We start from the raw sequence: 27,605 nt of genomic DNA, 5'->3' as shown, positions 1-27,605 counted from the left end.
TGCTGAAGTGGTGACTTAAGGTGCCATGGAGGCGGGGATACGAGGTCTAGCGTGACCTTCCTTCCTTGCCGGGGAGTGGAAGCGACTCGTGTTGAGCTCTTTTCAGCAAGAATCAATGCAAGACGTTCCCATTTGCGGTTTCCCAATTTTTTTGCGTCGTGTTGCTACTTAGTGAAGTTGATTTGTGTAGTGCTCTCAGGCAAGCCAGGAGCCTTGCCTAACTTGGTGATGCTGACCCACCGCATGATCTGTTTCTTCCGACGGCATTGCGCGACTAAAGTGTAGAGTGTCATGTTGACACTAATCAACAGAGCTGCCTTCCTCACCTCACGTCCAAATCCGTGCTAACACAGGAAGATCTGAAATGTTTCGCATTTTTCTCTCTTTCTTCTTAACGTATGGTTCGCTACTGGAAAGCCCTGGCGCAGTGATCACGAGATGGCAGTCGGCCGGCCTAAGAATCCCAGCCAATCGCTCCCCCGCTTTCAAGACACCACTGCACACAGCGCCCTCGTTCTTTGCCGAGTCTAACCTTCTCTTCTGCAAGCAGAGAAACCATCCTACTGCTGCTGGCACTGCACGCGTTGGCCGCCACGCTCCTCGTCCGAGTCGTAGGCCTCACGCTGCTGCTGTTCAGCCTTGGCGGCCTCAGCGTCAAACTCCGACAAGAAGCACTCCTCTGATTCGGCCACAGCCGCCAGTGGCGCGGGTGCGGGCAGCGCGCTCTTGAGCATGCTCAGCTGCTTCTCCGAGAGACTGCCGCTCTCGGGGAACTGCACCTTGAACAGGATCACGAGCTGGCCCTTGACGAACGGGTTGCCGTGCGTGGGCATACCCTCACCGTGCACGGACTTGAACTGGTTGGGCTTGATGATCTCGCCCGGCCGGGTCTTAATGTGTAGGTGGCGGCCGTCCAGGTGCTCCACGATCATCTCGAAGCCGCAGAGGGCCTCCACCAGACTAATCTTCTTCTCCATGATGAGGTTGCCGCCCTTGCGCTGGAACGTGCCGTGCTCCTTCTCCTGCACCACAAAGATAATGTCTCCAGGCACAGTGCCGGGTGCCTGGTCGGCCTCACCAGCAAACGTGATGCGCTGACCGTTGCGCATGCCCTTCTCGATGTGCACCTCCAGCACCTTACGCTCCTTCGTCACCTTCTTGCCCTTGCAGCCCTTGCAGCGGTCGCTCTCACGGATGCTCTTTCCCTGGCCGCGGCAGTCCGGGCACACGCTCTGCATCTGCTGCACCATGCCGGGCGCGATGTGGCGCAGCTGCACGCGCATGCCGCGTCCTTGGCACGTGTCGCACGTCTTCTCGGCGCCCTCGGCGCCGCCACGACCCTCGCAGCGGCCGCACAGCACGTCGCGGTTCACAGCCAACTTGACCGTCTTGCCGTTGTACAGGTCCTCGAGCGACACCTTGAGTGGGTGCGTCAGGTCCTCGCCCTTTTGCGGTCCGCGCGGCCGGCGACCACCCTGGCCGCGGAAGAACTGGCTGAACAGGTCGCTGGCGTCCGCACCGCCGCCGCCGCCGTTCTGTAGACCTTCCTCGCCGTACTGGTCGTACAGCTCGCGCTTCTCCGGGTCGGACAGCACCTCATAGGCCACCGTGATGGTCTTGAAGAGCTCCGGGTCGCCACCCTTGTCTGGGTGGTTCTTGAGCGCCAGCTTACGGTACGCCTTCTTGATCTCGGCGGCCGTGGCCGTCTTGGCCACGCCCAGCGCCTCGTAGAACTTGTTGTTGTCCACGGGCTTGGACGCGCCGCCCGGACCGCCCGGGCCGCCCTCGAAGCCGCCGCCGAAGAAACTCTCGAAGCCGCCGCCGAACATGTTGCTGCTTATTCTATGGGGACGGGTGTAATGTATCAGGTCGCGAGGCTTCTTCGCTGTGTGGACTGCGCGGGTTCGAGACTGGCTGGCTGAGGGAGGGGGAGGAAAAAGGGAGTTGTGTGGCGCACGCCACCACCAACAGCGCGGAGCAAGCGAAAGATCGTGGAAATACCGCCCCATACAAACACCAAGTCAACGCGGGTTTGAACCGATTTTTGACTTCCAGAAGGTTCTCTGAACCGAGAAACGGTGTCACCCCCATGTTGACGCAAGCCCATACAGCAGACTTTACATGCCACCGATTCCAGAAGGCGTCGCTCGCGACTGAGCTCCGAGACGGACGAGTGTAGACCACAGAAGAGCTTAAGAACCGTGGCTTGAAGACCTGCCATGGCATCATGGGCTTTCCAGTTCGAATAGATGGGCAAGTCGCAATGTGATGCATATAGGCTAATCTCCAACGTGTCGAGCAGCTAAACCACCTTGTCAGTCGACAGTCGCGTCGCATGGCTCAAGCTGCGGCGGCAATCCCTTCACCCTTCACTTGCTATTTGCTACCCCGCGCTCGAAGTTTCCTTCCTGTGGCATCGAAGGTAGCGACGGGTATAATGGAGGAAATGTAACCTGACCTATAATGATGACGATAATATGAGGGAGCCTGCTTCCTGTAGTGCTACGAGGGTCGGAGTAGCTGTCTGCTCTGCCGATGCTCCTGAACCCGCGCTCAGCTTGCGACGCCAGTACCGTGTGGTGCTGCCAACTCGGCCGGCCATCTCCGCCGTGCCTCTCTAAGAAGACGAGTACTTGCCGAAGGATTCCGTCAGCTTGTCCTTGCAGCACGCGGGAACGGTGCTAGCAGCCTGGAACTTCTCCGCCAAGTACTTCTCGCTAACAGCCTTGGCCTTGTCGCGCTGGGTAGTGACCACTTGAGACTCGATCGCATGAAGACGATGCTCCTCGACGCAGCCCTGAATTTCGGAAGGGTTGTACTTGGTCACGTGGTGAAGCGTGGGTGTCCATGGCTCTGCCTCGCCCGCCGTCACGCGTGCCAGATAAACGGCAGACGCTACCAGTTTGGAGGGTTTGAATCTCACCATGTGATAGGACAGGAGAGCAAAGTCGCAAAGATACTGTACAGAACAAACAACTGATGAGAACCAAGTTGCGAACAGCAAAAGTGAAGTGCTTACCGAGACTAGCGACCGTTGCTCATCTGTGTTACATCCGGCTTTCATGTAGCGATACATGAATCCGTAGCATGTAGTCGATGCCACTCGGTACTCCAGAGCATTCAGAACTTGTGTTTCCATGTCCAGCATCTACAAATTCGTATCGCGTAAGAAAGTGATGCTTGCCGCGTAAAATGCCAGTCGAAAGCGTACCTCCTCGGCTGTGTAGGTCTGGTCAGAGATGTAAACAAACTCCTCCACGTTCGGAGGGTGTACTTCCTCGAACTTGGCAGCGATCATCATGCAGGCGCAGCCCAGCAGCTGAAACTGCTTTCGGTTGATCTTGATCTCCTTGAGGCAGCGATCCACGAGGTTTACCTGCAAAACAATAAAATAAACACGAGCACAATAAAGTGAGACCCCATCCTCTCCTTTGCAAGAAAAAGCGCCTACGTACCGCCTTGTGGAACGTCTGCGAGTCGAGCTCGTACTCCTCGCCGACCTCCACCAGCCAGTCAACGAGGATGGTGCGCATCTTCTCGTTGATGTCCACCTGCACGGTCCCAATATAGTCAGCTTCCGGGAGGTACTTCATCTCATGTTTCTTGTAGTACGCGTCCAGCTCGAGGACGAGCTTCGCGTGGTGCGAGCTCACGGTGTCCGAGGGGGCGTCAATATCGCGCACCTCCGCCGCGTACGTCTTTTCGGCGAAGCACGAGCTGCTATGGTCGAACACGAACTTGTACGGCCGCGGCGCGTATTCATCGTGTGGCTCGGCAGCTGTAGCCGCCACGACAGCGCCAGCCTGCTGCTCCTGCGTCTCTTCCTCTTCACAGCGTTCGCTTGTGTCTCTTGCTCCTCCTCCACCTGATTGTCGTCCTCCTCCGGAACCTGAAGCTGCTGCACGTCTCCTTGTCGGCCTCGCGCTTGACCTGGGGCTTCGGGAATGCCAACACGGTCTGGATCTTCCCATGCGGCGGTTGGTTCTCGACGCCCTCGAGCTTCCGCTTCTTGGCACGCATGACCGTCTTCTTAGCCACGGCCACGCGCTTGTTGGCCTTGTTGGCGTCCGTGAATGACTTGGTGTTCTTGAGCGCCGAGTTGACGCTCGTGCCCGCGCTCTTGCGCCGCGTTGAGGCCCGCGGTTTGGCCACATCCGCCGCCTTTGACACGTCCGCCGCCTTCTGGCGGTCACGCGCCGCGTCGGCTTCTTGCTGCTGTTGCTGATGTCCTGCAGCGGACCGCGCTTGCGTTTGCGCGTGGCATCGCCCGCTGCGCTGCTGCTGCGTGTACGCTCCATGGCTCGTGCTGCTGGCTGGTGACGGAATCCGCACTGGAAAAAAGGGGCTTTTGCGCGCGGAAGCTTTTGGTTGGCGTTACTTCACCACTTCACACGTTTGAAATTTGAAACCTTGCGCTTACAAAAATCAAGTATAGGAGCGGGTGGTAAGACTTGAACCAAACGGCAACTGGTAGCTCTAGGTAACCCAACTAATAAATAAATGCTGGTCTCAATGCAATGGAAGCTCCATCGTTGAAACTTGCTGAACCAAACGGCAACTGCTCGAGTTTGACGGAGATCTCGTTCACTCGGAAGTCCTCAGTCGGGACATGCGAACCCTCAAGCACGATGTATTGCGTCACATGAGCCAGCAATGCAGGTGCGTTTGGTACGTGGTATATTTTGACTTGTAGCGTTTCGTTGGAGTCTCTTTGAGTCGAGCCTCAAGACGAATAATGAGCGTCGGGCAGTGCCCGACGGGCGCTGCAAGTTATTCCCGGCAAATCCTTCATTTCTCTCTTTTACAGTCATCTCACTAAATGACGGCGATGGGTTCTGCTTCTCTTCGCTGCCATCTCTAGTAGATGAAGAACGGACCCAACCATTTCTTGGGCACCTGTCCAGACTTGGTATGGGCCGCCGAATGGAAGCTGACTGATACATCTCTTGCATTGTATATCCGTTCTTACAGCCAGCTCTCACGTATTCTCGACACAAATTGGGCCAGTTATAATATCATTGCCTGCTATCACCACTCTTAGCATGCTGTCGCTTTTCAGATCGATGACCCCCGGACTTCTTCTGGACCGCGTTCGCGGATAGCTGTATGCCTACTGGGAATGCCCTGTACGGAGCTAACCAGGACGCAGAAGGCAAGGCTCGGGGGCAAGGGGCGCCCTCGTCTTGGACGTTGGCAACTGGGATACGCATTGAACTTCATCAATGGTGCTGACAATTCTCGCAGTGGTGCGTGCTCAAACGGATATCGGATTTTCTTGCGACGCAAATGAAGGGGCGATTCTATCTCAAATTAGTTCTCCCGATCACCCCACGCTTGGTGAGCAGGGGAGGTCATTTCTTTCTCCTGCCGAGTCGTTTCGCGACAGCTCACATTCCTTGACCTTGCCCTCAAGTGTTGGCCTTGTGTTCGTCTTTGAGACGTCCACAGTGATGGTGTGGCTGCTATTTCTTTTCGCTGTCACGTCTGTTGGATGCTGCACTCAGGCCGACGCTGCAGGGACGTACCCTCTTGGACCCAATCGATTCCTGGGAACCTGTCTCGACTCGGCGTGGGTAGAGAAAATGGAGACCGAGCGTGGTGTCTCCAGCCAAGATCGTGACACCCAAGGTCGACTTGTCCACCCGTTCTTGCAGACAGCGCTGCAATATCCTCGACACAGAGTAAGTTGTGTTTTCAAGTAAGATGGTTTCATAGTGCTTACCAGCTTTCAATGCTTGGAAGGTTGACGACCCCCGAACAGAAGCAAGCACCGCGTACACCGATGAGTGCATGACCAAAAGCCAACGTTTCTTCGGAGCGAACCAGCCTTCAGACGGCTCAAGTCGAGGTGAAGTAAACGGTACCCTTGTCATTGACGTGGGAGACTGGGCCACGCACATCCTCGTTTCAATGGTGTTGGCGATCGTTGCGGAAGAAGTAGTGAGTGCAGATGATGCTTTAATGATGATAGTGCATGCGTCTAACTGTGTTTTGTTCTTGTCGACAGAGTGGTTACAAGGTCTCGCTTAACTATGGTTGCCCGACGGCTGAAATCACCATGCGCATGTCGTCTGCGAGGACGGGTATTTGTTCACCAACCCATTTGAACCCCGAGACCTGGACCTCCAGCTCGATGGCCAAGCTGCGAGTCTACTTCAACGAGAGCTACCCGGCTGGAGGAGTTGGGTATTTCGGTGGCACTGGTTTGTATACGACGCACCAATTCGCGCTCGAAGGTGCCAGCGCGACGCCGCCATACTATCCAGGCTTCTGGATGGACTACAAACTGACCGACACTCTCATTAATAAGCTCAGCGTTGTTCGGTTCAAGGCGAACCCGAAGTACTATCCTCCGCCCAAAACCATATGCGCAGACAATCAGTTGGGTTGCAAAGACGATTGCTCGAAATCGGAGGCGTGCACCAAGCGCGAAAGTGAGGGGAAAGAATGCTTGGTGATCGCCATGATGTATCCCGAGTACGATAAAGCCTACTTCCAGGCTGTTGTCTCCAATCTTGGTATCGCCGCCTACTTTTGCTTCATCGGTTATGATGGCGTTGACGCATATGCAACGGAAGCCGAGAGCACCGACAAACCAGTGATATTTATCCACTGGGAGCCCGACCTTTTCCACGTGAAGAACAAGGGGAAGTTCGACCGCATCTTCCTCCCGCGTACTGACCCCGAACGCGTCAAGCTAGCGACGGGGGACTATGGCGAGCATGGTTACGGCGGAAAAACTGACAACGGGGTAGATGTAGATTATCCGAGTCAAATGGTTGCGAAATTTGCTGCATCCGTTGTCAAAGATTTCCCTGCAGGGGCACTGTTCTCGCAGCTCACGATCTCCAATTTGGAGCTCAACAATCTCATGAGTGAGTATATCGATGCATCGGCAAACGATCCCGACGAGTGGTCACCGTACTTCCACGCGGCTTGCAACTGGGCCAAGACAAATTATGATACTTGGAGCGAGTGGATGGATCGACTACCTGTATGCACGCTCGAGACACATATCGTCAGCCAGGTGACCGGATGCGGCAACGACAGCTCTAGGCGTGAAATCCGATTCTCTTGGAAGTCGCCAAATCCAGGCAACACGTCCCTGCCATACGAATGTGACGGAGGCGTGAGCTCTTTGCCAGCCACCTTTGCTACAAGTCGATCGTGCGACTGGATCTTCGACAACCATCGTATCTGGTCCGGTTGGATGGACGAGAAGCCTGAGTGCGACCTCAGCTTCTACGACTACAATGTGTCCGACTGCGACTCCGATGCGCTGCGTACCGTCCAGTACTTCTGGAAACTCCCGCAAGAGTCGAACAGCGACTACTCTGGCGAATGTGAAGGTGGCGACAAGCTGCCCAAAACGATTCAAATCGACTGCGAGTACATGCCAACGTCGTCGCCTTCGTTTGCCGGGATGATCGTATTTGCGGCCATTGTGGCGGTCCTTCTTGCCGTGGCAATCGTTGTTGTGTTTAAGCAGCGCAACGCTCCGATCATTCGTCGGTCCCAATACGAGATGTTGCTGCTGATGCTCTTCGGTGGCTTCTTCACTACTGGCGCTGCAATCGCATACGCTGGACGACCGACGAAGTTCCTGTGTGGAGTTCGGCCGGTCCTGATTTGTATGGGGTTCACGACCATCTTTGGTTCTCTCGTGATCAAGTCGCTGCGCGTCTACCGCGTGTTCCTGCGCTCCGCCATGAAGCGAGTGAAGGTGACGCTCTTCCGGATTCTCAAGATCCTCTCCATCTTCTACATCGGAGACATCATCATTTTCATCGCGTGGTTTGGCGCCGATTTCCCAGAACCGACCATCACTACGAAAGACGCCACCGAGTTCCGCGGCACGGTCGACCGTATCAGTTGCAGCTCTTCGAGCTTCATCTTCACAGCGCTGCTCATCTTCTGGAAAGCCATCCTGCTCATGCTGGGACTGTATTTGTCTTTCCTCATTCGCAACGTGTCTGTGGAATTCCAGGAGTCTCCGTGGATTTTCGGCTCCGTTGTGGTGGTGGTCGTGGGCTGCCTCGTGGTCATGCCCATGTCGTATCTCGTGGACATGCGCGCGTCGACGTACTACGTGTTTCTCGCGTGTGTGTTGATCATCTGCACGATTCTCATCATGTGTCTGATGCTGGTGCCCAAAATGTTCCGGCTGAAAGAAGAAACCTCCTCTTCTGCCTCGAGTACGAGTATGGCGAATAGCGCGAAGAGCAGGAACAGTTTGGTTCCTGCGAAGCCGATTGCTTCAAATCTCACAAACTTGACGGAGACCGATGACGTTCCTCGTGATGAGGCGCGCAAGTCTTCGCAAAAATATCAGGTGAAACCTCTTGGTGGTAACACAACCAACAACAGCAATTCAGTCATGGGGGACGAAGGAGTTAGCACGACAGATCAGCGAAACTAAACTTTACCATTTCATTGAAACTTTTCTTCAGTGCAGCGGGTTTTTGGTCATTTTTAGCATCGTCTGTATTTCCTCGCTGTCTGTGTTGTTGACCCAACGGCTCGATCAGAAATATAAAAGCGAGATTGTTTCGCATGCGAGACTCGTCTTCGCCACCTCAAGTTGGTCTCGAAGCTGATATTGCGCTCTGGACCTGATGCGTCGCCAAGAAAGATGTAGATTTGTCGAATTCAGCTACTTCTTGTTGTGGTGTTGCCACTTTCATTTTCACCCGAACCACCATTCAATCTCGTCACTTTGAACAGTTTCTCATCGCGACACCATGGGTGTCTTGCAAGACCTGGTCATCCCCGGTTCGGGCACGGTTGCGCAGACGCTATCAACAATCCTGCAGCTTAGTGCTGACATGAAGGAAGGTAAAGATGCTTGCAAACGACTTCACCAGCGGCTGAAATGCATCTTCGACGAGCTCAAGAAAAGAGAGAAGAAGAAACGAGCTCCTTCGAGTGGCGCACTCGACAAGTACGCGGCTGTGGTTCTCAAGACCTTGCGCTACTTGGAGCACTACCAAGGAAAGAAGTTGGTCTTCCGCCTCATGAAGCAGCATGCCGTGCTGGGGGAGCTACGTCTGATCCATGAGGACATCGACATGCTTTGCCGTGATCTTCACTTCTCCAGTGCCAAGGTGAAGTGGAAGCACGACTGGGAATCCGACGGACGTATTCATCAAGAACTGCTGGCTGCTTCCGTGGATGATGCTCAAGCTGTTCTAGCTGAGCTAAGCGATGCTCGATCGCAGATGGAAACCATGTTGGCGCTCAAGTTCGAAGATGAACGGCGACCGGAGCATAAGGATCCAGCGACGACAAAACTCCTGAGAATAATGATGGGAACCGTTATTCGAGCGTCTATGACTACCGTTCCAAAGCTACCGCCGTGGTTCCTGCCGCCGTACGACATCCATTTTACTCTGGAGCCGTTCGCTCGTGGATCGTTTGCCACGGTGCATCGTGGCGTGCAGGGATCTGGCACGAATGTGGTGGTCAAATGCTTCCTTGTCGATGGCGTCGACGTAGATGATCGAACCAGACAAGGCATCGAGGCGGAGATGAATCTGTGGCACCAGTTCAGCCACCCGAATGTCATCAAACTCCTAGGCGCTTCACACATCAGCACACCACCGTTTGTTGTGTGCGAGGAGGCAATCAACGGCGACCTCCGCTCGTTTCTCACGCGCTCAGACTCCAACAAGCGGCAAATGTGGACTTTGCTGTACCAGGCAGCGCTTGGATTGAATTACATTCACAAGAAGAGGGTGGTGCACGGCGACCTCAAGCTTAATAACATCCTTGTTGGTGCGGATGGACAAGCCAAACTTTCAGATTTCGGTCTGAGTACCGTGCGAACCTCTGCTATTCTTTCCGAGACCGTAGGGGAGATGCCGTACACCTTCGGCGCTTTACGCTGGCGAGCTCCTGAGTGTTTGAAGAAAGCTCCGACGTTCGCCTCAGACGTGTACTCGTTCGCTATGTGCATTATTGAGGCTGTGACTGGAGAGCCTCCTTTCTCCTTCGTGGATGACGATAGTGTCCATGAAAAGCTCCGGAACGGCAACATTCCTGAGAAACCTGATAGTATTCCGATCGAGGCTTGGGAGTTAGTGGTGGCCATGACGAACGCAGTTCCGGAACAGCGTGTTGAGCTTCCTCACATTCTCTCGAAGCTGAAATCCCTTGCGGATAATCATGCCGAGAACATGTGCAGCACGCTGCAAAGTCTACCGACAGCTCCACAAAATTATCACAGGCCATCAAACCCGCTCCCGAGGGACCCAAACCTCTTGTCGACACTGACAGCATTGTGAACCTTCTGGATCGAGTGTCCGCTGTGAATGATAGTGAGAAGGAACAATCTATGCTGCAACTCGTGCGAATGTGTGCCAAGGATGAAGAACGTCCGGTGCTGTATGAAGCCAACGCGATTCCGATCCTAACCAACTTGGTCAAAAGTGGCCGCACCAATTACGTAAAGCTTTATGCATTGCAGTGCCTGAAGTGGGCTGCAGGCGTCGACTCCAAGTTGTCTCAGCCTGAATTTGATGCGCTTCGAGACTGTGTTCAAGAGGCTCCGGTGAAAGTGCTTGCTTCGGTGGCAAACGCGCTGAAATATGGTACAGACCAAGAAAAAGAGAGAAGCAACCGTTCGCTGTGCATGCTTTGCTACTCGAGGAAGTGGAGGCGTGCTACGAGATGTTGCAGTGCTTCAATCTCTCGTCGCATTGTGGCAAAGCGTGAGTGAGTCGCAGAAGCTGTGGGTTGGAATGGTGCAGACTTTGGTCTCGCTGATGCAAAGTGGGAATGACACGCAGAAGTTGTGGGCAGCCGAGGCAGTGGGAAGTCTTACCATGGAGAATGAAGCGATTCGAGCCGAGATCATGCGGGTCGACGCAATTACACCACTTGTGGCATTACTTCGGGCTGGAACCAACGAGCTCAAACACCGAGCAACGTATGCACTGAAGCGCCTCGCCTTTCAGAAAGAGGCCAGCTCGGCGATCGTGCAAAAGGGAGCCATCGAGCCATTAATCGTGCTTGCGCGTGTTGGAACTACCCAGCAAAAGCAAACGACCACTGCTCTTCTGGAGAGTCTTGTTCTGCCCTGCTACTCAAGGCGCGAGGATATCGAGCACGAAGCATCTATCGCTTCACTGCTTGCACTTGTTTTGGTCGGAACTGATGAACAAAAGGAGACTGCAGCGTCGGTGCTGGTAAAGCTTTCCATGAACGACGAAAGTCGCATCGAGCTTGCACGCACAGGAGGTATCGTCCCGCTTGTTGGGTTGCTGGGAAACGGGACCAGCTCACAAAAAGGTTTTGCCGCGGGTGCTCTCATGAACTGGCCTCCAACCCCACCATTGCTGCTGAGATATATCGTGAAGGCGGCATTTGCCCGCTCGTCGAGCTTGCGTCCACCGGAAACGAACAGCAAAAGTGTAATGCTGTTGGCGTGCTAGCCAACCTCGCCTTTGATAGTATCATCGCCACTGAAATCCAACGGAACAGAGGTATCGCTCCGCTTGTCGAGGCCATCCGAACTGGAACAGAGCAACAAAAGAGTTTCGCGGTGGGTGCACTGCAAAATCTTGCCTGCAACGATGGCATCCGAACCGATATCGCACGTGAAGGAGGCGTGAAGCCCTTGATCGAGCTCGCGCAATCCGGAACTGATCAGCAAAAGGAGAGTGCAACTAGAGTACTGATGACTCTTGCTCCCAACGATGCTGTTCGTTCCGACATTCTGAGCCAGGGAGGCGTGTCCTCTCTCCTCGGGCTTCTGCGAACTGGAACCGATCAGCAGAAGGAGACAGTAGCAGGACTGCTTGGGAGCCTCGCCACTAGTGAAGAAGGTCGAGTTGAAATCGCCCGTGAAGGAGGCATTGGACCGCTTGTTGGTCTTCTTCGAACTGGAAGTCAACAGCAAAAAACCTACGCTGCAGAGGCAATCGAGAACCTCGCGAAAAGTAGCGACAAGATCCGAGCTGAGCTAGTACGCGAAGGCAGTATCCCGCTACTGAAGTCACTGAGTCGAAGTGAGAGCAAGCAGCACAAGGAGAGTGCAGCTCGTGCATTGCAACAACTGAACGGGGGTTGTTGTGCAGTCATGTAGCGCATTATGTTATTATAGACGAAACAACTACTCAATCATGATTTCTGGGCCTTGCTGCCATTGCAAACAATGTTTGGGGTATGAAAGCAGTTAAAGGTGCTGTTCCGGTTGCGCCCTGCGAACTAAACTCAGGAGATACCTGGATACTTCGTACTAAACGACTGGCTTCCATTGCTGAAAGACGAGGCCTCTCAAGCGTCTAGGAAAAGTTTGACCATAAAAACATCGTTAATAAACAACAAATGTAGAGCTTTCTTCCGGAAACGTACAGTGCTGTGGCGGTGTCTTTAGATACGAAGATGACGTCTCTTGTAGCGGCCTCTGACGCAAACCGAGCATCTTGTAGTGTATCGTTGACATGCTGGAAGCATTGCGGCCCCTGGAACTCCATCATTACGGATCCAGGTGTGCTTTTAGCTGCCTCAGTTGCCTTCTGTAAGACGTCACGAGCAGAAACAAGTCACGAGCCCAAAGTCAGCCAGTACCTGAGTAGCCCACAAAGCGCACTGGCAGCTTACCCCAGCCAACACGGCGTTGTCGGGGAAGAGAGCGGCCGCCTGTTCCCCCGTGAGTTTCATCTGCCTTGTGCGGATAAGCAGTGTAGGGTCATCGGTGCTACCGCTGGCGCCATCCTTTGCTTTCGTTGCTAGCGCGACCGCTGTGACAAAGTCCAGCATGATAGCTTCCTTGGGCTGCGAGGCGAAGCAACAAAACGTTAGCACAATATACGTCTCCGGTGCCCACGAGCGAATACCCACCACAACGAAGCAGACGAACACCGTCGGGACATCGTCCTTCCTGGCACAAAGCCCGCTCGTGATCGGCACCACCAGCTGTGCCAGATCCACCGACAACCCCAACTCTTCTGCCGTCCACGATGGCATCTTCCACAGCGACCGTGCGCCGTTATTCTCCTTTTCAGGTTTCATCTCAGTCAGCGGAGATTCATGAGGATGCATGGGTAACGGTGTCCACCCGCCATGGTCTGGAGTAAAGTCGAAAATCTACCATATACGCCACAACAATCAGCATTGCATCAACTGTCACCACAGTCTCGCAAGGACCTCCCACCTCGCTCCACTTGTTGTTCCAGGGCGAGAACTTGGCTTGGCGGAACTGCTGCGACAGCGAGAAGTAGGTCAGCGGGAAGCACGCGAAGCGCAGTCGACTGGAAGTCTCAATGATGGGCTCTATCAAGCACGAACAGGTCAGCACAGCCAAGGCGAAACAAGTTAGCGTCCAGCCTTCACCCACCGGTGGCGCTGTAGAGTACACGTCCACATCTTCGCAGTCGCGCGTGCGGAACTGCTGCACGGCGCAGATGACGGTGCAGCGCTTGCAGTCGCGCAGGAAGACGCTGCTTTCGCAGGGGCCCACGACGATGCGGCAGTTGATGCAGGAGTCGATCTGCACCGACGTGCAGTGGTCCAGCACGAAGATATCGCAGTTGTGGCAGTCCTCGACGATGAACTGCTGTCCATTGATCGTGCCCGGGAGCTTGGCCAGGAAAGACGCCGTCTGGATGTTGGAGAAGATAAAATCCTCGCGCTTGAGCGTCGGGTCCTTGCCGAACGTTGACTTGCTGCCGCTGGACGTTGGCGGAGGCTGCTTGGCAATTTTCGTCTTGGACTTGCTGCCGTCCAGCGCCGCGGGTCCGGCGTGGCAGATGTTGCCCATGGCAGTCCGGTGCTGTGGCAGCGATAACTTCAACTTTGCTTCTGCGTGGGCCGGCGGTGGTTTCAGGTGATGACGCCTTGCAAAACCGGACGGGCAGCTAAACGAGGCAATCTGCACCATCTCGCGGCACCAAAATACGGCAACCTTGTTTTTGACAGGAGAATGGCAGCATACCATCGAGTTTGGTATTGTCGTCATTCGACTGCTTAGAGCGACGGCTGGAATTATGGGTTTCCTCTCACGTTCGCGAGCCTTTTAACTCTTCAAAGCGACGTTTTCCTGTTGGCATTCCAGGCCCAAGCAGCCTAAACGAATGAGAATCCTAGGGCACTGCCAATAGGTATTACGAAGTATATAAAACACGCTCGTTGGAATTTCTGTTCACGTCACGTGGACCTTGAAAACCTGAACCGCAAAACACACCGAAATGTGCTCTTCCACGAGCTCGCATGCCAACGGCAGACGCACACCTGGACAATAACATTGATGCACACTGTAAAGTGGTCGAGTCCATGGTGGTGCAGACGGCTTCATAGCGCCACCAGAAGAAGTCGACCAAAATGAGTTCACATGTCAATCTCAAGAATCACCTCACCGCCGAATCGTGCAACTTTCCTGCAAAAGACAGTTCAGAACCTTGTTCAACGTATATCCCTGTCTATATCGATATATCATACTTGATCAACTATCACAAACATCATACAAAACAGCAGAGTACTTACCGCATAACCGATTACCTCCACGTTCTATTCCCTTGCTGCGTGGCGGTGGTACCGGCCCTCCTTGAGGTTCCATCTCTGCCATACAGTTGTCAAGTGTCGTCATCGGAAGCAAAGCAGGAAGGCGGCATGCTGGAGAAGACGCCTCCGGGCTCGGCGCCTACGTCTCCCACGAGCAGCGAGGCCTCGTTCCAGCAGGAGCGCAAGCAGACGGCGGAGCAGGTGCGCGCCAACATTGAGAAGTTCGTGGACGGCCTCATGAGCGACCAGTTCTCGCTGGCGCAGCTGCTGAACGAGAGTTTCTCGCTCGAGATGTTGGAGCTGCTCTTCAAGCGCATGACGAGTCGCCTGCGCGGCATCCTCTTCTCCAGAGACAAGACGCTCGAGTTCATGCGCCTGGCGCTCGACGCGTCATCCCCCGCGCACACGCGCGCCATGTCCGCGCAGTTCATCGTCGTGGGCGGCGCCATGAACGCCATCCAGGCCTGCGCGCCCGGCCAGCCGCACCAATGCGCCGAGTTCTGGAACTCGATCTTCGACACGCTGCAGCGGGAGGCCGACGGCGTCTCGTCCAGGTGCGACACGCCCCTGCGCCGCAAGGAGCGGCTGGCGTCCGTGGCCGAGCTCGAGGAGCTCATCCAAGTGGCTGTGCAGGTGTTCGAGAAGGACGGGGCGCAGACGCTGCAGCAGAGCTTTGCAGAGCACGAGGAGACGCAGACGGAGGACGAGCAGGAGAGGCGACGCAAGTCCTCGGCCAGGTCCTCGCTGGGTGCAGATGCGGACGCGACGACGTTGCCGTCGCCTGCCAATAGAGACGGCCACGTGCTGACAGAAGCGGCCAATGGAGACGCCGTCGTGCAGCGGGACAGCGCCGAGATTTCAGGCGCGACAGAGAACGAGGAAGACTCGGACTCGGACGAGCTGGATGACGCGAGCATTCCGGCGCCCTTGACGACGGAGGTGAACGAGACCGCCATGTACGGCATCTTCAGCCACGACTCGGCCAACTTTGCGTCGCAGATCCTGCGATACTTTGCGATCCGAGGGCAGAAGGGCGCGTGCATTTTGCACTTCTTGGCGGACCACCCGGCGACGGTGGACATGCTGCTGGCCAACATTGGCCACGACGACACGCACGCTGCTCCTGCACCTCGTGTACGCGGAGCACTCGGAGGCAGCCATCACGTCGCTGTTCGAGACGCACATGATGCAAAAGTTGATTCAGAAACAGGTGACTTTTTCTCCGCCTCGCAACGCCTTCGAGCGGGACTGCATTGAAAACACGTTCCTGTTGCTGCGAGATATCGTTCATGCGCCGTATTTGACAGGGCGCGGCGTGGCCATCTCGGCCAAGACCATTCCGCTGGACAAGATTACAGGCCAGGATGAGTACGTGTCGATCTGCGGCGCCTCGCGCGAGACGGCCAATTCGGCGCTGCGCAAGTATACGTCTCGCAAGGTGCGACGGCTCATCCACTTGTTCATGCAGGAGCACCAAGCAGCGCTGGAACACCTCTTCGTGCAGATGATCAAAGAGCTTACGTTCTGGAGTACGCCGCTGACACGTGAGCGACGAGGCAGCGCAGCTTCGCTTGAGTCGCTGATGCTGCTGTCACAGGGACACCCACGCCCGACGTGTATTACGATGCTCATGCATCTCTTTGAGTTGACCGAGACGGTTGAATTCACTGATACTCGCAGCAATGGGGGGAACTCGGCGGCGTCGGTGGGCATTGACTGCCTCAATTTTTTGTGCTCCACGCACCTAATGCGCAAGGGTAATCTGCTGGTAAAGAAGAAGCTGAAAAATGAGCTCCAGCAGTGCCAGGTAAGTCTGAATTGCATGATGGGGCTTCGTATGACTGCAGTGCGCGAGGATCAGCCAAAGCCAACGAACCTGGATCAAGGGTTTACGCCAAATCTAGGCAACCAGAGCGTTATCACGCTCGATGAGATGGAGAACGTGCAAAGCTCGGATTGGCATGCGTTTGGCTTCAGCGTGACCGTGAAGAAGAAATTGCCCGACGCAAGCAAAAGCTCATCAGCCTCTCAACACACGGCCGCGACACCTGCGAATGCCATGGTGCATCACCAACGACGTAACGGCAAGGACGACGGAGGCTCGACGATGGAAGTGAAATCCATTGAGTACTTTGCTGCGTCTTCCGAAGAGGAGAAGCAGGCGTGGATTACGCTGCTGCAGGCAGTAATTGATGGCGACCTGAACGAGCTGGAAATCTTCTGCAGTGATGACTGGCGCAGCAACGTGCGCGAGTATCGACGTCTGCGTGAGTGCCTCATCACGTGCATGGAGCGCAAGGGACACGAACTCATGGTTTTCCTGAAACAAGTGATCACATTCAACACGCGCAGAGCTTCTGGGTTTCATCTCTGGTCTGTGGTGAAATGCTTGAACTCCGTGCTATCGAACGAGTCAAAGCGTCTGGATCGGATGTTCGTAGGTGCCCACGTGATCACGACTCTAATCACGTGCTTTGAGAAGTACCCGATGTGGAATTTGCTGCTAGGTGAGGTCACCAAGATGTTGGTGTTTTGCATCGGTGATTTCAAGAGCAAGCGCTCGCGCAAGTGCCCCATTATCGGTCGCATCCTGCAGACGGAGGGAGATGATGCTGAATTGGCGCCCTTGCTCTGCAAGGTATACCTCCACCGAGACACAGTCGACATTGACGGGGAGCAGGAATACGACAGCATGGCTGGTACAGATGCCATTTCAAACTTGAAGCTCATCATGGAGGCTTTGAAGATGTGCTACAAGGATCCGAAAACGAGGAGCCAGGAGCGTATTCAATGCGATATGAAATCTAACCCTGTGGCGGAAGTTGATGCAGGCGTCCGAGGAGATGGCAAGGAAGGACCCACAGCTGCATCTTGACGGTGGGAACGCCACCCGCGCTTTCTCCTGCGGACGTCTCCAACTCGACTACGCCGCCGTTTGGAGCGGTTGGGCCCACGCCACCCACATTCCAGGAAGACATCATCAACCAGATCAGTCGGCCAAGCTATTCTACTGCCCACGGCTTTGGATCGTCGTTCTTGGAGGGTGATGGCTGTGCATTTGGATACTTGTTCAAAGAGCGTCATGGTGGCCGCGAGTGGAAGAAAGCGCTCGTTGTGTATGAATACGTTTCGCACAAGCTTTGGTACTTCTACCCGAGCGAAGTGGACGAGACGCATGCGATTCAGTGGAAGTGGATCGTCCCGCTGTCCGTCCGCAGCCGCTACACGCACGGCCAGGATGAGACTCATACGTCTGTGGGCCACCACGGTCTGTACATTAGCGCCTATGACCACCAGCAATGTGACGTGGACAGCAAGGTTTCGGCGAAGGAAATGCATTTCAGCGTCACCAAGCTGGAGGATCGGGATCTGTGGAAGGACTTGCTGTCTAACGCGGCCGACACAATTCAGCAAATGTGCCGTGACTACTCGGTGCTGTCCCAGAAGCTCAAGAAACCGGACAAGAAGACGGTGACTCACTGCCAGGACCCGACGTGCAACACGCCGTTCAAGCTATTCCGCCGCCCGCACTCGTGCAAGCGTTGCGGCAAGTGGATGTGCGCAAAGTGCACCTCGCAGCGCATGTCGATGCCAGAAGTGGGCCTGCTGCACCCGGTGCGTCACTGCCGCGCATGTTTTGAAGCTCACGGCGGTGCTCACGCAGAGGTGGAGCCGTTCAACCTTTTCCACCTCACCAATGTAAGGAACAGCAGCACCTCGCACGACCTCAGCGCGAGTTTAGCTGCGGCTGCGGCACAGAACGGCACGCTGTCCAACGCAGAGCTGTACGAGCTGGCGCACGGCATGGTTTCTCCACGCACGCTCATGCAGATGAACCGGCGCTTGACACGACTGAGCTCGATCGAGTCGCCCACTGCAGGGGAGAATGGCGTCGGCTTCCACGTGGATGAGATCAACGCGCCTGGCAACCTCGGCGTCGAGAATCTCCCCACGTTTATAGACGACGACGACGAGTTCTCGCCGTTCTCATCGTCCTTGTCACGTCGCAGTCTGCTGAACCCGCGGGAAGATATCCGCGGGTAGCAGACCAAGTGCGGTGCTGAAGGATTGAAGAGGGTCGGTGGACGCCCGCGATAGAATTGGCTAAGACGAACAAGGTAGCTTAGCTTGGCAGACAGTAATCCCAGGCCTCGCGACGGTCAAGTGGCAAGCTCCAGCAAGAACTGAAGGAAATAGGCCTCGAGTCTGACGGCGCTTGCTGGCGAAAACAATTCTGATCATTTATTCACATTTCAGTGTACTGTAAATGACAGAATACGGGGTAATAAAACCAAATTGCTGCCATTATACCCAAGGAACCTAAGCATGTCGACCAAGCGCGCGCTCGACGAAGGCGCTCAGGAGCGCTCCAAGCGCTCGCGCCGCACGCGCTGGGGCCACGACGACGACGAAGAGACCCAGCCCAAGACGTCCGTGAGCCCCAAGGCGCTGAGCGACATTGTGAAGCGCCTGTCCAGCGTCGTGCAGGAGAAAAGTTCGCCCGAGGAATTACAGGCGGCGGCCTCGAGGCCTCTCATCGTACGTGGGCGTAGGACTAGGGCCGCACTCGCTCGAGTTTCCGGTGTTTGATGCTTCTGCAGTTTTCATCCTCGCTCTGCGTGTTGCGTTTAGGGGGCGGGCGGTCAATTGGACGCGCAGGCGGCTCGGGCGCGGGCGCTGGCGCAGGCCAGTCTCTTGGCGCTCAACCTGCCCAGCACCAAGGTGTCGCCCAATGATCTGGCGCGCCGACTGTACATTGGCAACTTGTACTACGACCTCAAGGAGGAGGACATCCGCAGCGCCTTTGCGCCGTTCGGAGCGATCCACTCAATCGATCTGTCGCTGGAGCCGGGGTGAGAAGTGGGAGATTGGGAGTTGATGGTGGCTGGAAGTGCTGACTCCGTTGCTGGTTAGAGCCTCCCGGTCCAAGGGCTTCTGCTTCCTGGAGTACGAAGATGTGCTGGCGGCGGAGAGCGCCGTGCAGGTGCTCAATGGGACGCCGCTTTCCAACCGAGCCATACGAGTACGGAGGCTGTGCTACTGGTGGTGATGGGGGCAAGTCCTGACGGTTTGGGTCTTTGTTGCAGGTTGGGCGACCGCATCGCGGAAACACGAATCCGAACGATTCGCTCTCGATCGGGCAGGAGGCCATCAAAAGTAGGTGCTGGATGTGAGATGGTGTGCTTGGAAACGGGGTGACGTGACTTTTTCGTTGTGACTGACAGCGTACCGACCAAGTGTGTATATATCGCCAATGTTCGGGTGGAGCTCAATAGTGAGCACTTGGAGAGCATTCTTCCGTTTGGAGCGATCCGCTCGTGTGTCATGGTGGCTGTGTCGCCCTCGAGTCTGGAGTGGTGAGTCATAGGGTTTCGTGACTGATGTAGCAGAAAACTAACATTGGGTGAATCATACAGCACCGTGGTTACGGTTTCATGGAGTTTGTCGAGGAAAGCTTCGCGTCAAGTGCGATCCAGCACATGAATGGGTTCGAGTTGGCTGGCCAACCGCTCAAGGTGGGCAAGGCCAGCGAAGCAGCGATGCTGATTAACCTCGCCATCAGCCAGGACAAGGTGGTGCGCGAAAACCCAGGTGCCGTAGTCAATGGGGCGAGCGGGACGACGCAGGAGCCGAAGAAGACAGCATCCTTTGCGGAAGATGACGTCGAAAAGGTAAAGGACGTCACGGACAGCGACGACAAGTGCTGTCTGTGCTTGATGAATCTCGTGAACTGTGGCGAAGTGGACGACGAGCTTGAAGACGAGGTGCGTGGCGAGTGTGGCACCTTCGGTATCGTCAAGAAGGTGGAAATCCACGAGCTGGCAGACCACGTGCGCGTGTTTGTGTTGTTTGACGATGCAGCTGGAGCCGCCAAGGCAAAGCAGGCGCTGCACGGCCGGTTCTTCGGCGGGAACCAAGTGCAGGCGCATTACTATCCTCTGCGCGAGCTGGAGCGGCAGCGCTACATGAGTGGATTCCTGTAGACAGCAATGTCAGAAGCACGATAAACAAGGCGGTGGGTGGATGCACTACGAGTACTTGGTTAGACGCATAAACGGCCACTTGACGCTCTGTGCCGGGAGCGAAGGTGGTTGGGTGAAGTTCACTGTGCTGTGCTTGCTGCTTGTGTGTCGTCCACGCTGCTGTTGCTGTAGTTTCTCGCCGTTGCCGCGCAGACTTGTCGTAAGCTCCACACTGTTCACGGCAGCTGGTCCGTCTTGGCTAACTCGAGAATGAATTTGCCTTCCTTGTACTTTTCCGACGCGTTGTGTGCCTCTTTCTGTATGTACAGGTGCAGGATACCAAGGAGTCAGTCATTACAACAGCAGGACCAAGTGCCTCGCGTACGTATTTCCAGCCCACGGGGCTCCAGCACGTGTTGCAGTAGAGATCCTGCACGACATGCAGCCCCGTCATGAGCATGCGTTCTTCGGGTGGACCCGTGCACACATTGACACTTGAGGTGGTTGTATAATATGCAGGAATATAGAGTGAGAATAATGGTGCTTGATTGGCTCTGTGGTGTATGGTGCGGACTCACGCCGTGTCGAAGAGGTAGGCTTTGCCGCTGGTACCTTGGAAGTTCTGCAGTAGTGATGATGAGACGATGGGGCGTGCATTGGGCGTGAAAATAGTCAGATAAGGAACCTTGGAGATGATGTCCTCGTTGCGCGCTAGGTGCGCGTTGCACTTGACGCAGCGGAAGACTCGAGAGGAGTCCACGAAGACCTCGAAGACGCGCCCCATTGTTGTCGATTCGGACGCTTCAAGAAGAATCTGTTATGATTTCCAGTGTACTGGGTAAACATAACTTGTATTAGTATCCTGACATAGGAAAAAACCCCAGTTGGCAGCCATCGGATCTTTTCATCCTCACTCTTACGATTGCTATCTCTGCAATGCCCACTCCAGCAACCACACACTCGATCGGCCATGGTCGCTGCGCAGCGACGTCTGTTCCAAACTGATAGTCAACGTCCGGCATGCGCTGGCGATTAACTCTATTTGAATGAGAGTGGACACTTTGGCACACAAACAGTCGTGCATATTGATTGGTAAGACAAAACTCCTATCGTCACACATATTCGGCAACCTCCTGCCTAGCTCGGGTTGATTCTGACATGCATTCTGATGTGACCACCTTCCGTTGAGCGCGGAACCCACATGAGGAGCGAGCCACCTCCCGTACCAGGTAAACCAAAAAGACCAGGGCGCCAGCGATCTAAGTACATGGTCCTGTCTTCGAGCTCCGGAATCGTGCAGTTCCACGATACAGTGTCTCCCGCGCCAACGTCCACCTTTGCGTATTCATCGCCACCTGAATGGACGACCACGGTCACATCTTTCGTGTCGGTACTTTCGAAAATGAGGTTGACGACGCCGTCGCCTGACTTGGTCCAGGTCCCATAGCTTCCTTCGAATGCATCATCCACCGTTTTGAGCCCCAAAGCTTCATAAAGGGTTCCATCGTCGATCTCACCGATGAAGGAGGTTGGTCCACATGTAGGTTGAATGAATTGCGACGCCATATACGCGAGACCCGTAGGGTCGAATGTCGACAACACGCTGAGACCCATGTCAGCGATGTTCAGCATGTAGTCGGCGGAGGAGACCGACTTGCCCATGTCCGTTTTATTGTCGTCTACCAGTTGCTGGATGATCACTTCGAAGGTCTTGCGAATTAAGTCTCGCGTTTCGAAAGCAGCCTCCAGAGTTTTGTTGTGTAGAAGCTCACCCATGCAGTTGTTAGTGACCTTGGGGATGTCGTACAGGACGAGAGTTGACTTGCTCACGGTGACCCGAATGTCATCGACGGCAGCGTTGGTATCATTGTGGAGGTCGCTGACAGTAGAGACAACGCGGTCGGTTAGACGCTTGAGCTCCCAGCCGCACGTTGTGTTGGAATCCATAAGGTCTTGCAAGTCATCCACGCTGCTCTCTGCTGTATCGGCTGTCACGTTGTTCTTGAGGAAGTTCATGAATGCTTGTGTATCCGTCGTGATTTCGTCGCCGTTAGTGATGAGTTCTTTTACGATGTTTTCCACGACAGTGATCACTCCGCTGGCATATTTCGTGCCGGCAGGGACTGGAATTCCAAGACAAGTGCATACAGCCACAGGCAGATCCACCAGAACGGCGTCCGACTGGTAAGCTGCATCAAGCAGGGCTTCCTCGCTGGTCGGCCCTGTGTCTTCGATTAGCGTCAAGTATTTCAAAATCGCCTTGGTCACTTTGATCATGTTGGTGGCACAGTTGACAACCAGCGCAATCTCCTTGAACGTGGTGAGGATCTCACCAAATACACCATCAGTGGCAACATTGAGCGCCACGGCAATCACAGAAAATATTTTCTTGAGCGTGTCCGTCAAGCAGTCGCCATTTTGAGGAAGGCATTCATCGCCGCACGGCACAGGATACCCGAGCGGACAATAGGTGATGCAATCGTCGCCATCTTTGCCGTACCCGAGCGGACAAATGTTATGGCTATCAAAGTCTTCGGTCTTCCTGTAGCACGCCTTGTCGGTGGGGTCTTCGATTGTGGGGCCAACCCAGTTGCGGATCGTCGGGCTGTAGGTGACAAACCCCGAGCCGGAGCCAGAGCCTAGATCGGTCCCCATGTCGTCCGTCAAAGACACTCCCTTGGCCGCAATTCTGGTCCAGATAGCGCCCAACTGATCAATCTCGTCACCAGCTCGACCGAAAAAACCACTGAGCTGGTATCCGTCAGGCGCTGTGGCAGACCCTTTACTATCGGTTTGGGTCCCCCCAGAGACCGAGTTGCCCATGTTCGTTCCGAGACTGAGGTAGAATACGCGCGTATGATCGTTCTTCTTTCCCCAGTGAGCCTCGATAGAGTTGATGTACTCCCCAGTACCAAGCGTGAGTGTGTTATCAGTTCCACCTGTTCCACCGTGCACCATATAGACCTCCGAAGGCTCTGTCACGTGTAGAGTTACAGCGTCAACGCGCTCTCCGGCGCGAATCGTGACACCACCTGCCGTTTGACCCAGCACAAGCGTGTTGATGTCTGAGAAAGCGGTGCCATGGGGGCCCCCAAGCAAGGCGCTCAACTGAATATCTTCGTCGGCCACCTCAGGGGCCTCCGTTGCTGTGGCCTCGATCTCCGTAATACTTGTCCAGATTGCACCAAGTCGATCAATCTCATCGCCGTCACGTCCAAAGAAGCCGCTTAGCTGGTACCCATCGGGTGCAGTCACCGTGCCTTGTTCGTCGGTCGCCGTGCCACCGGAGACGGAATTGCCACTGCGTGGTGAATTTGAGGTAGAACACTCGCGTATGAGCATCTTTTTGACCCCAGTGAGCCTCCATGGATGTGATGTACTCGCCTGCACCAAGCGCAAGCGTGTTGTCAGTTCCGCCGTCCACCATGCTTGAAGCTCAACGGAGTCGGGGCAGTGATGGTTAAGCTGACGCCGTCAACGCGATCTCCTGCACGAACAGTGATCGAACTTACAGTTTGCCCTGAAGCCGCTGAAGGTTGGTCCGTGAATTCGCTGCCATGTGGCCCTCCAAAAACATCGCTTAGCTCAATTCCTGCGATCGTGCTCGCCTTCACGGGTTGCTCGCCACTCCCCGACACCGACGCGTCGGCGGCGCCTACCTCAGTCTGCCCAACATCGGCCAAAACTGAACTTGAGCCTGAAGCTGACCCACCCGCTGGAGCAACTGTACCAGGTCCTGGTGCGTCATACTCGCCCAGATCGCGCCAAGTAGGTCAATCTCGTCTCCATCTTGGCCGTAAAACCCACTGAGCTGGTACCCGGCAGGAGCAGTTGCAGTTGCGCTTGAGTCTGTAGTGCTTCCTCCCGCAAGCGAATTACCTGCACTCGTGAAACTTTAGGTAGAAGATGCGGGTGTGGCCATCCTTCTCACCCCAATGGGCTTCCATCGATGTAATGTACTCGTCTGCACCAAGTGCAAGTGTTTGATCACTTCCGCCACCCCCTCCATGAGTGAAAGTCAGCGGCGTGGGCGCTGAAATTGCCAAGGTGAGACCGTCGACACGATCGCCAGATCGGAGCGTGATTGAGCTCACCGTTTGTCCAGCAGCGACTGATGTTTGGTCTGAAAACTCGGTGCCATGGGGGCCTCCGTAGGTATTACTGAGCTGGACGGAGTCATCTGAAGCCACGTCAAGAACGAGCACAACGAACACCACAGCAAGTACTTGTAATACAGTTTTCGCCACTCGAGGCACCATCGCTTGGCGCCAATCTGGGTGAAGAGGACTGTTGATTTAGAGCGCCGAAAGCGAAATGTGCTCGGTCTCAGCTGATGATGCCCAGCGTTGATATTCGCTGCCAGAGCTATCGTAGCATGCCCTCAAGAACCTTACCATGCAACAGACAAGAGCAGGATTGGGATCGGAATTCACTTGAAAGTGTATAGAGGCTCGGTGATCATGAGATCGGGATACAAATGATTGAGATAAGCGCGAACTGATCGATTACCGAGATGCCTACGCGACTGCACGAAATGCTCACAGATGTGCTCGAATCAATTTCGGGGGGGGGGGGTCTTCAGACGCAGCAAGAGCAGTTTATTCTCTATTCTCAGCGAGATGGATATGGTCTCATGTGAGCAACGATCTAGCACAAGTATGATAAGATTCTTCACACGACCTGTCTTGCTTCAGCACTGCTGTCGTCCTGCGGCTAGTGTCCGCACATGCTGTAACACTGCTGTTTGCAAACTGTTTGGTAGTGTATACCTAGCAAATCTGGTCAACACGTATGCGGTTCTCACTGGTGCTTTCTAGAGCTTACCCTCGGCTCGTTTGGTTCAAGCAATGGCAGGCTGGTAAGGACCCACCAGTCATCTCAATTCAGTTCTTCATTTCCTAATTGTCAAGTTGCCTATCACTTCTCCCCATCGCATCACCAGTAGTAACGAGTACACCGTAGCTGTTGTTTAGAATTGTAGGAAGCACAAACAGACTAACATGCTTGCAAACACCACTTACTGTTATTGTGATTTGAGCTTTATGCCTCCTGTTTTAGCTGGACATTTCTGCGGTGGCTTCACGCAACATTCAGAATACAGTATACTTGGCTTGCACGCAAGCGCCTCTGTCGCTTGCTCTTTCCTCTGAAGCATCAATACGTCTTACTGTATGCACATAGGTTTACTCCTACAACTTCGAAACAAGAACACCTATCTAAGCATAGCAAGCTCACGTTGACTGACCCGCACAATCCACGGACGATGATTGCGAAATTCAAAGAAGTAGCGAAGCACCACCACAGCCCGCTCCCCACTAGATAACTTTGGATGCTGAGCATGGATTGACAAAATAAATGGAGCAACTGTGATGATCCAGAATTATATTCCTGAAACAACGGCAGATAATTTTTAAATTGGCAATTATGGCAGGTGATGCAGGCCATGATTATAATCATGCAATATCCCATGATTTCATCCAAGATTAATCATGGATGAAAATATAGTATTTAGGACGATCGCCATATGGAGAAGGTTCGAGAAGATTCGTCGAGGACGAGAAAGATACAAACTTGGGGTTGTAATTCGTCCATGATTATACCATGATTAATCGTGTATGAATGATGGGTTGGACTACAAGACAAGTATAGTGTGTAAGTTTGTACGCAACGTTGACAAGAACGCATTAACATGGAGTCTCGCGGAACCCCATGCGAGTAAGGACGCATGAGTTGCTGAGAGGTCATGAGGAACGTCATTTTCAACAAAATCATAGCAATGTCTTCAAAGAAAGATGAAACTCAAAGCAGAATCGATCATCGGAAGTATTAGTAGCTATCCTGCATTTAAAACTTGCCGCTTTACTTCGCAACTTGGGTTGGAGGGAGATTCTCGTCGTCGTGGTCGTTGCCCCCGGCCAGAGGTGCATGCGTCTTCTCTTCTTCCTCGTCGTGATGCACCACATCTTCCTTCGGAAGGAGTCGCCCGCTGAGCAAATAATAGAAAAGCTCGAAGCGGCGTCTCGGCAGCACCGCCAAGCTCATATCTAGGGGCAGCCCTTTGGCCACATGCCGGATGAACAACCAGCACACATACACCCCGCAGCTGAAGGCGTCGAACTGGATGGGGTTGTTCTTCGCGATGATATCGTACTCTTGGAGACCTGCAATCTTCAGCTTCGTCGCGATCGCCATCGCCGACTTAAGGTAGGGGGCTTGATTGAGGGGATCATAGTAGAAAATGCGCCTGGCATCGACGCTCACCACCACGCAGCACCAGTGGGTGTTCTGGAAGTTCAGAGGAAGTAACACGGCCTCCACCCCACTCTCCTCCACTTGCTGGATCACCCGGTCACGGATTGTCCGGTCAACAGATCTTCCACTCGAACTTCTGGTCCGGTCTTTGCTGGCACTGCTGCTTGGAACCCGGCAAATCTGCAAGATGGAAAATCGGCTGCCAGGCGCAAACACAGAGCCCTTATCGCCGCGTCCGTGAGCCATGTCGGAGATGTAGCGCGGTACAGCAGGGAGAATGCGAAGTCAGCAGTGTTGGGGAGCCCCTCGATCAACTTGTGTGGGTACGATTCCAGAATTTCTGCTGCTACCTTGTTTCCAATGTCGTGATACTCTGCGGGGAGGGCCGGAATACCTTGCACGGTGAGCCACTTGTGCATATCAAGCCCTAGCTGCACGTCCTTCCGCAAATTCTGAGTTCGCACAAACGTTTCAATTTGTACCCGCGTGTAATTACCGACGTCCTTGATAATTACAGTTTCCACTTGACCAGCACTGGATCCTTTTCTAGCGCCAGCAGCAGCTTCTTGGGAGGCGTCTACTGAAATTGCGCTGTTTTCAGAGTTTCCTACAGGCAGAACCTTCATACACGCAGCGAGGAGCTTGTCCGGAAGCACGTAAAAAGGATCCTTGACTGTAACCGGGTTCTTCATGACCTTATACTTCGGTTTCTTGCTCTCCGCTTCGGCGTACTTGACAAGAACACCTGACAAGCGGCGCTGTGTGTCCATCAGGGATGGCTGTTCATCTTCTAGAGAATCCAGTAGATCGTTCAATGTTACTTCGCCAGCCGCTTTTCTTCCTCGTTGTGCAGCATCATACCACTTCCTGTCGGCCCTCACGCCAGCT

The 27,605-nt window shown here is 54.5% G+C and overlaps 8 protein-coding genes across 10 annotated transcripts; 4 read left to right on the top strand and 4 right to left on the bottom strand.

Annotated features, from left to right (window-relative positions):
* Positions 1-560: 560 nt before the first annotated feature.
* Positions 561-1,829, bottom strand: KRP23_12739 (DnaJ protein-like protein; the record flags this gene model as incomplete). Its single annotated transcript, XM_067883368.1, has 1 exon — positions 561-1,829. The coding sequence occupies one exon, from the start codon at positions 1,827-1,829 to the stop codon at positions 561-563; it is 1,269 nt and encodes a 422-aa protein (XP_067738820.1).
* Positions 1,830-2,617: 788 nt separating this feature from the next.
* On the bottom strand, positions 2,618-4,298 carry KRP23_12738 (Cyclin-A1-1; the record flags this gene model as incomplete). Its single annotated transcript, XM_067883367.1, has 6 exons — positions 2,618-2,959; positions 3,020-3,148; positions 3,212-3,376; positions 3,456-3,840; positions 3,905-4,229; positions 4,292-4,298. The coding sequence occupies 6 exons, from the start codon at positions 4,296-4,298 to the stop codon at positions 2,618-2,620; spliced, it is 1,353 nt and encodes a 450-aa protein (XP_067738819.1).
* Positions 4,299-5,450: 1,152 nt separating this feature from the next.
* On the top strand, positions 5,451-8,419 carry KRP23_12737 (Gamma-aminobutyric acid type B receptor subunit 2; the record flags this gene model as incomplete). Its single annotated transcript, XM_067883366.1, has 3 exons — positions 5,451-5,681; positions 5,743-5,940; positions 6,008-8,419. The coding sequence occupies 3 exons, from the start codon at positions 5,451-5,453 to the stop codon at positions 8,417-8,419; spliced, it is 2,841 nt and encodes a 946-aa protein (XP_067738818.1).
* Positions 8,420-8,741: 322 nt separating this feature from the next.
* On the top strand, positions 8,742-12,085 carry KRP23_12736 (putative serine/threonine-protein kinase; the record flags this gene model as incomplete). Its single annotated transcript, XM_067883365.1, has 4 exons — positions 8,742-10,177; positions 10,276-10,589; positions 10,678-11,238; positions 11,358-12,085. 4 exons carry the CDS (start codon positions 8,742-8,744, stop codon positions 12,083-12,085), a joined length of 3,039 nt encoding a protein of 1,012 aa, XP_067738817.1.
* A 153-nt stretch (positions 12,086-12,238) lies between these two features.
* KRP23_12735 (Protein XRP2) lies at positions 12,239-13,762 on the bottom strand (the record flags this gene model as incomplete). Its single annotated transcript, XM_067883364.1, has 5 exons — positions 12,239-12,284; positions 12,355-12,518; positions 12,604-12,777; positions 12,844-13,089; positions 13,157-13,762. 5 exons carry the CDS (start codon positions 13,760-13,762, stop codon positions 12,239-12,241), a joined length of 1,236 nt encoding a protein of 411 aa, XP_067738816.1.
* Positions 13,763-14,610: 848 nt separating this feature from the next.
* Positions 14,611-18,546, top strand: KRP23_12734 (Vacuolar protein sorting-associated protein 27; the record flags this gene model as incomplete). 3 transcript variants are annotated; one of them, XM_067883363.1, is made up of 3 exons in its annotated part: positions 14,611-15,636; positions 15,707-17,250; positions 17,334-18,546. In XM_067883363.1, 3 exons carry the CDS (start codon positions 14,611-14,613, stop codon positions 18,544-18,546), a joined length of 3,783 nt encoding a protein of 1,260 aa, XP_067738815.1. The 3 variants fall into 3 exon arrangements, with proteins under 3 accessions (XP_067738815.1, XP_067738814.1, XP_067738813.1); XM_067883362.1 differs by having other exon boundaries at positions 15,457-15,636; XM_067883361.1 differs by lacking the exon at positions 14,611-15,636 and having other exon boundaries at positions 17,195-17,250.
* Positions 18,547-18,828: 282 nt separating this feature from the next.
* Positions 18,829-20,486, top strand: KRP23_12733 (Poly(U)-binding-splicing factor PUF60; the record flags this gene model as incomplete). The annotated part of the gene is made up of 7 exons (XM_067883359.1): positions 18,829-19,041; positions 19,135-19,355; positions 19,417-19,525; positions 19,590-19,659; positions 19,728-19,777; positions 19,851-19,859; positions 19,920-20,486. 7 exons carry the CDS (start codon positions 18,829-18,831, stop codon positions 20,484-20,486), a joined length of 1,239 nt encoding a protein of 412 aa, XP_067738812.1.
* A 215-nt stretch (positions 20,487-20,701) lies between these two features.
* On the bottom strand, positions 20,702-21,249 carry KRP23_12732 (Protein yippee-like 3; the record flags this gene model as incomplete). The annotated part of the gene is made up of 4 exons (XM_067883358.1): positions 20,702-20,782; positions 20,851-20,959; positions 21,044-21,087; positions 21,151-21,249. 4 exons carry the CDS (start codon positions 21,247-21,249, stop codon positions 20,702-20,704), a joined length of 333 nt encoding a protein of 110 aa, XP_067738811.1.
* Between the last annotated feature and the right edge of the window lie 6,356 nt (positions 21,250-27,605).

Source organism: Phytophthora ramorum (assembly GCF_020800215.1).
Source record: "Phytophthora ramorum isolate Pr-102 chromosome Unknown Phyram_PR-102_s0016, whole genome shotgun sequence".
NCBI lineage: Eukaryota > Oomycota > Peronosporomycetes > Peronosporales > Peronosporaceae > Phytophthora > Phytophthora ramorum.
This window is presented reverse-complemented; position numbering and strand designations above follow the sequence as displayed.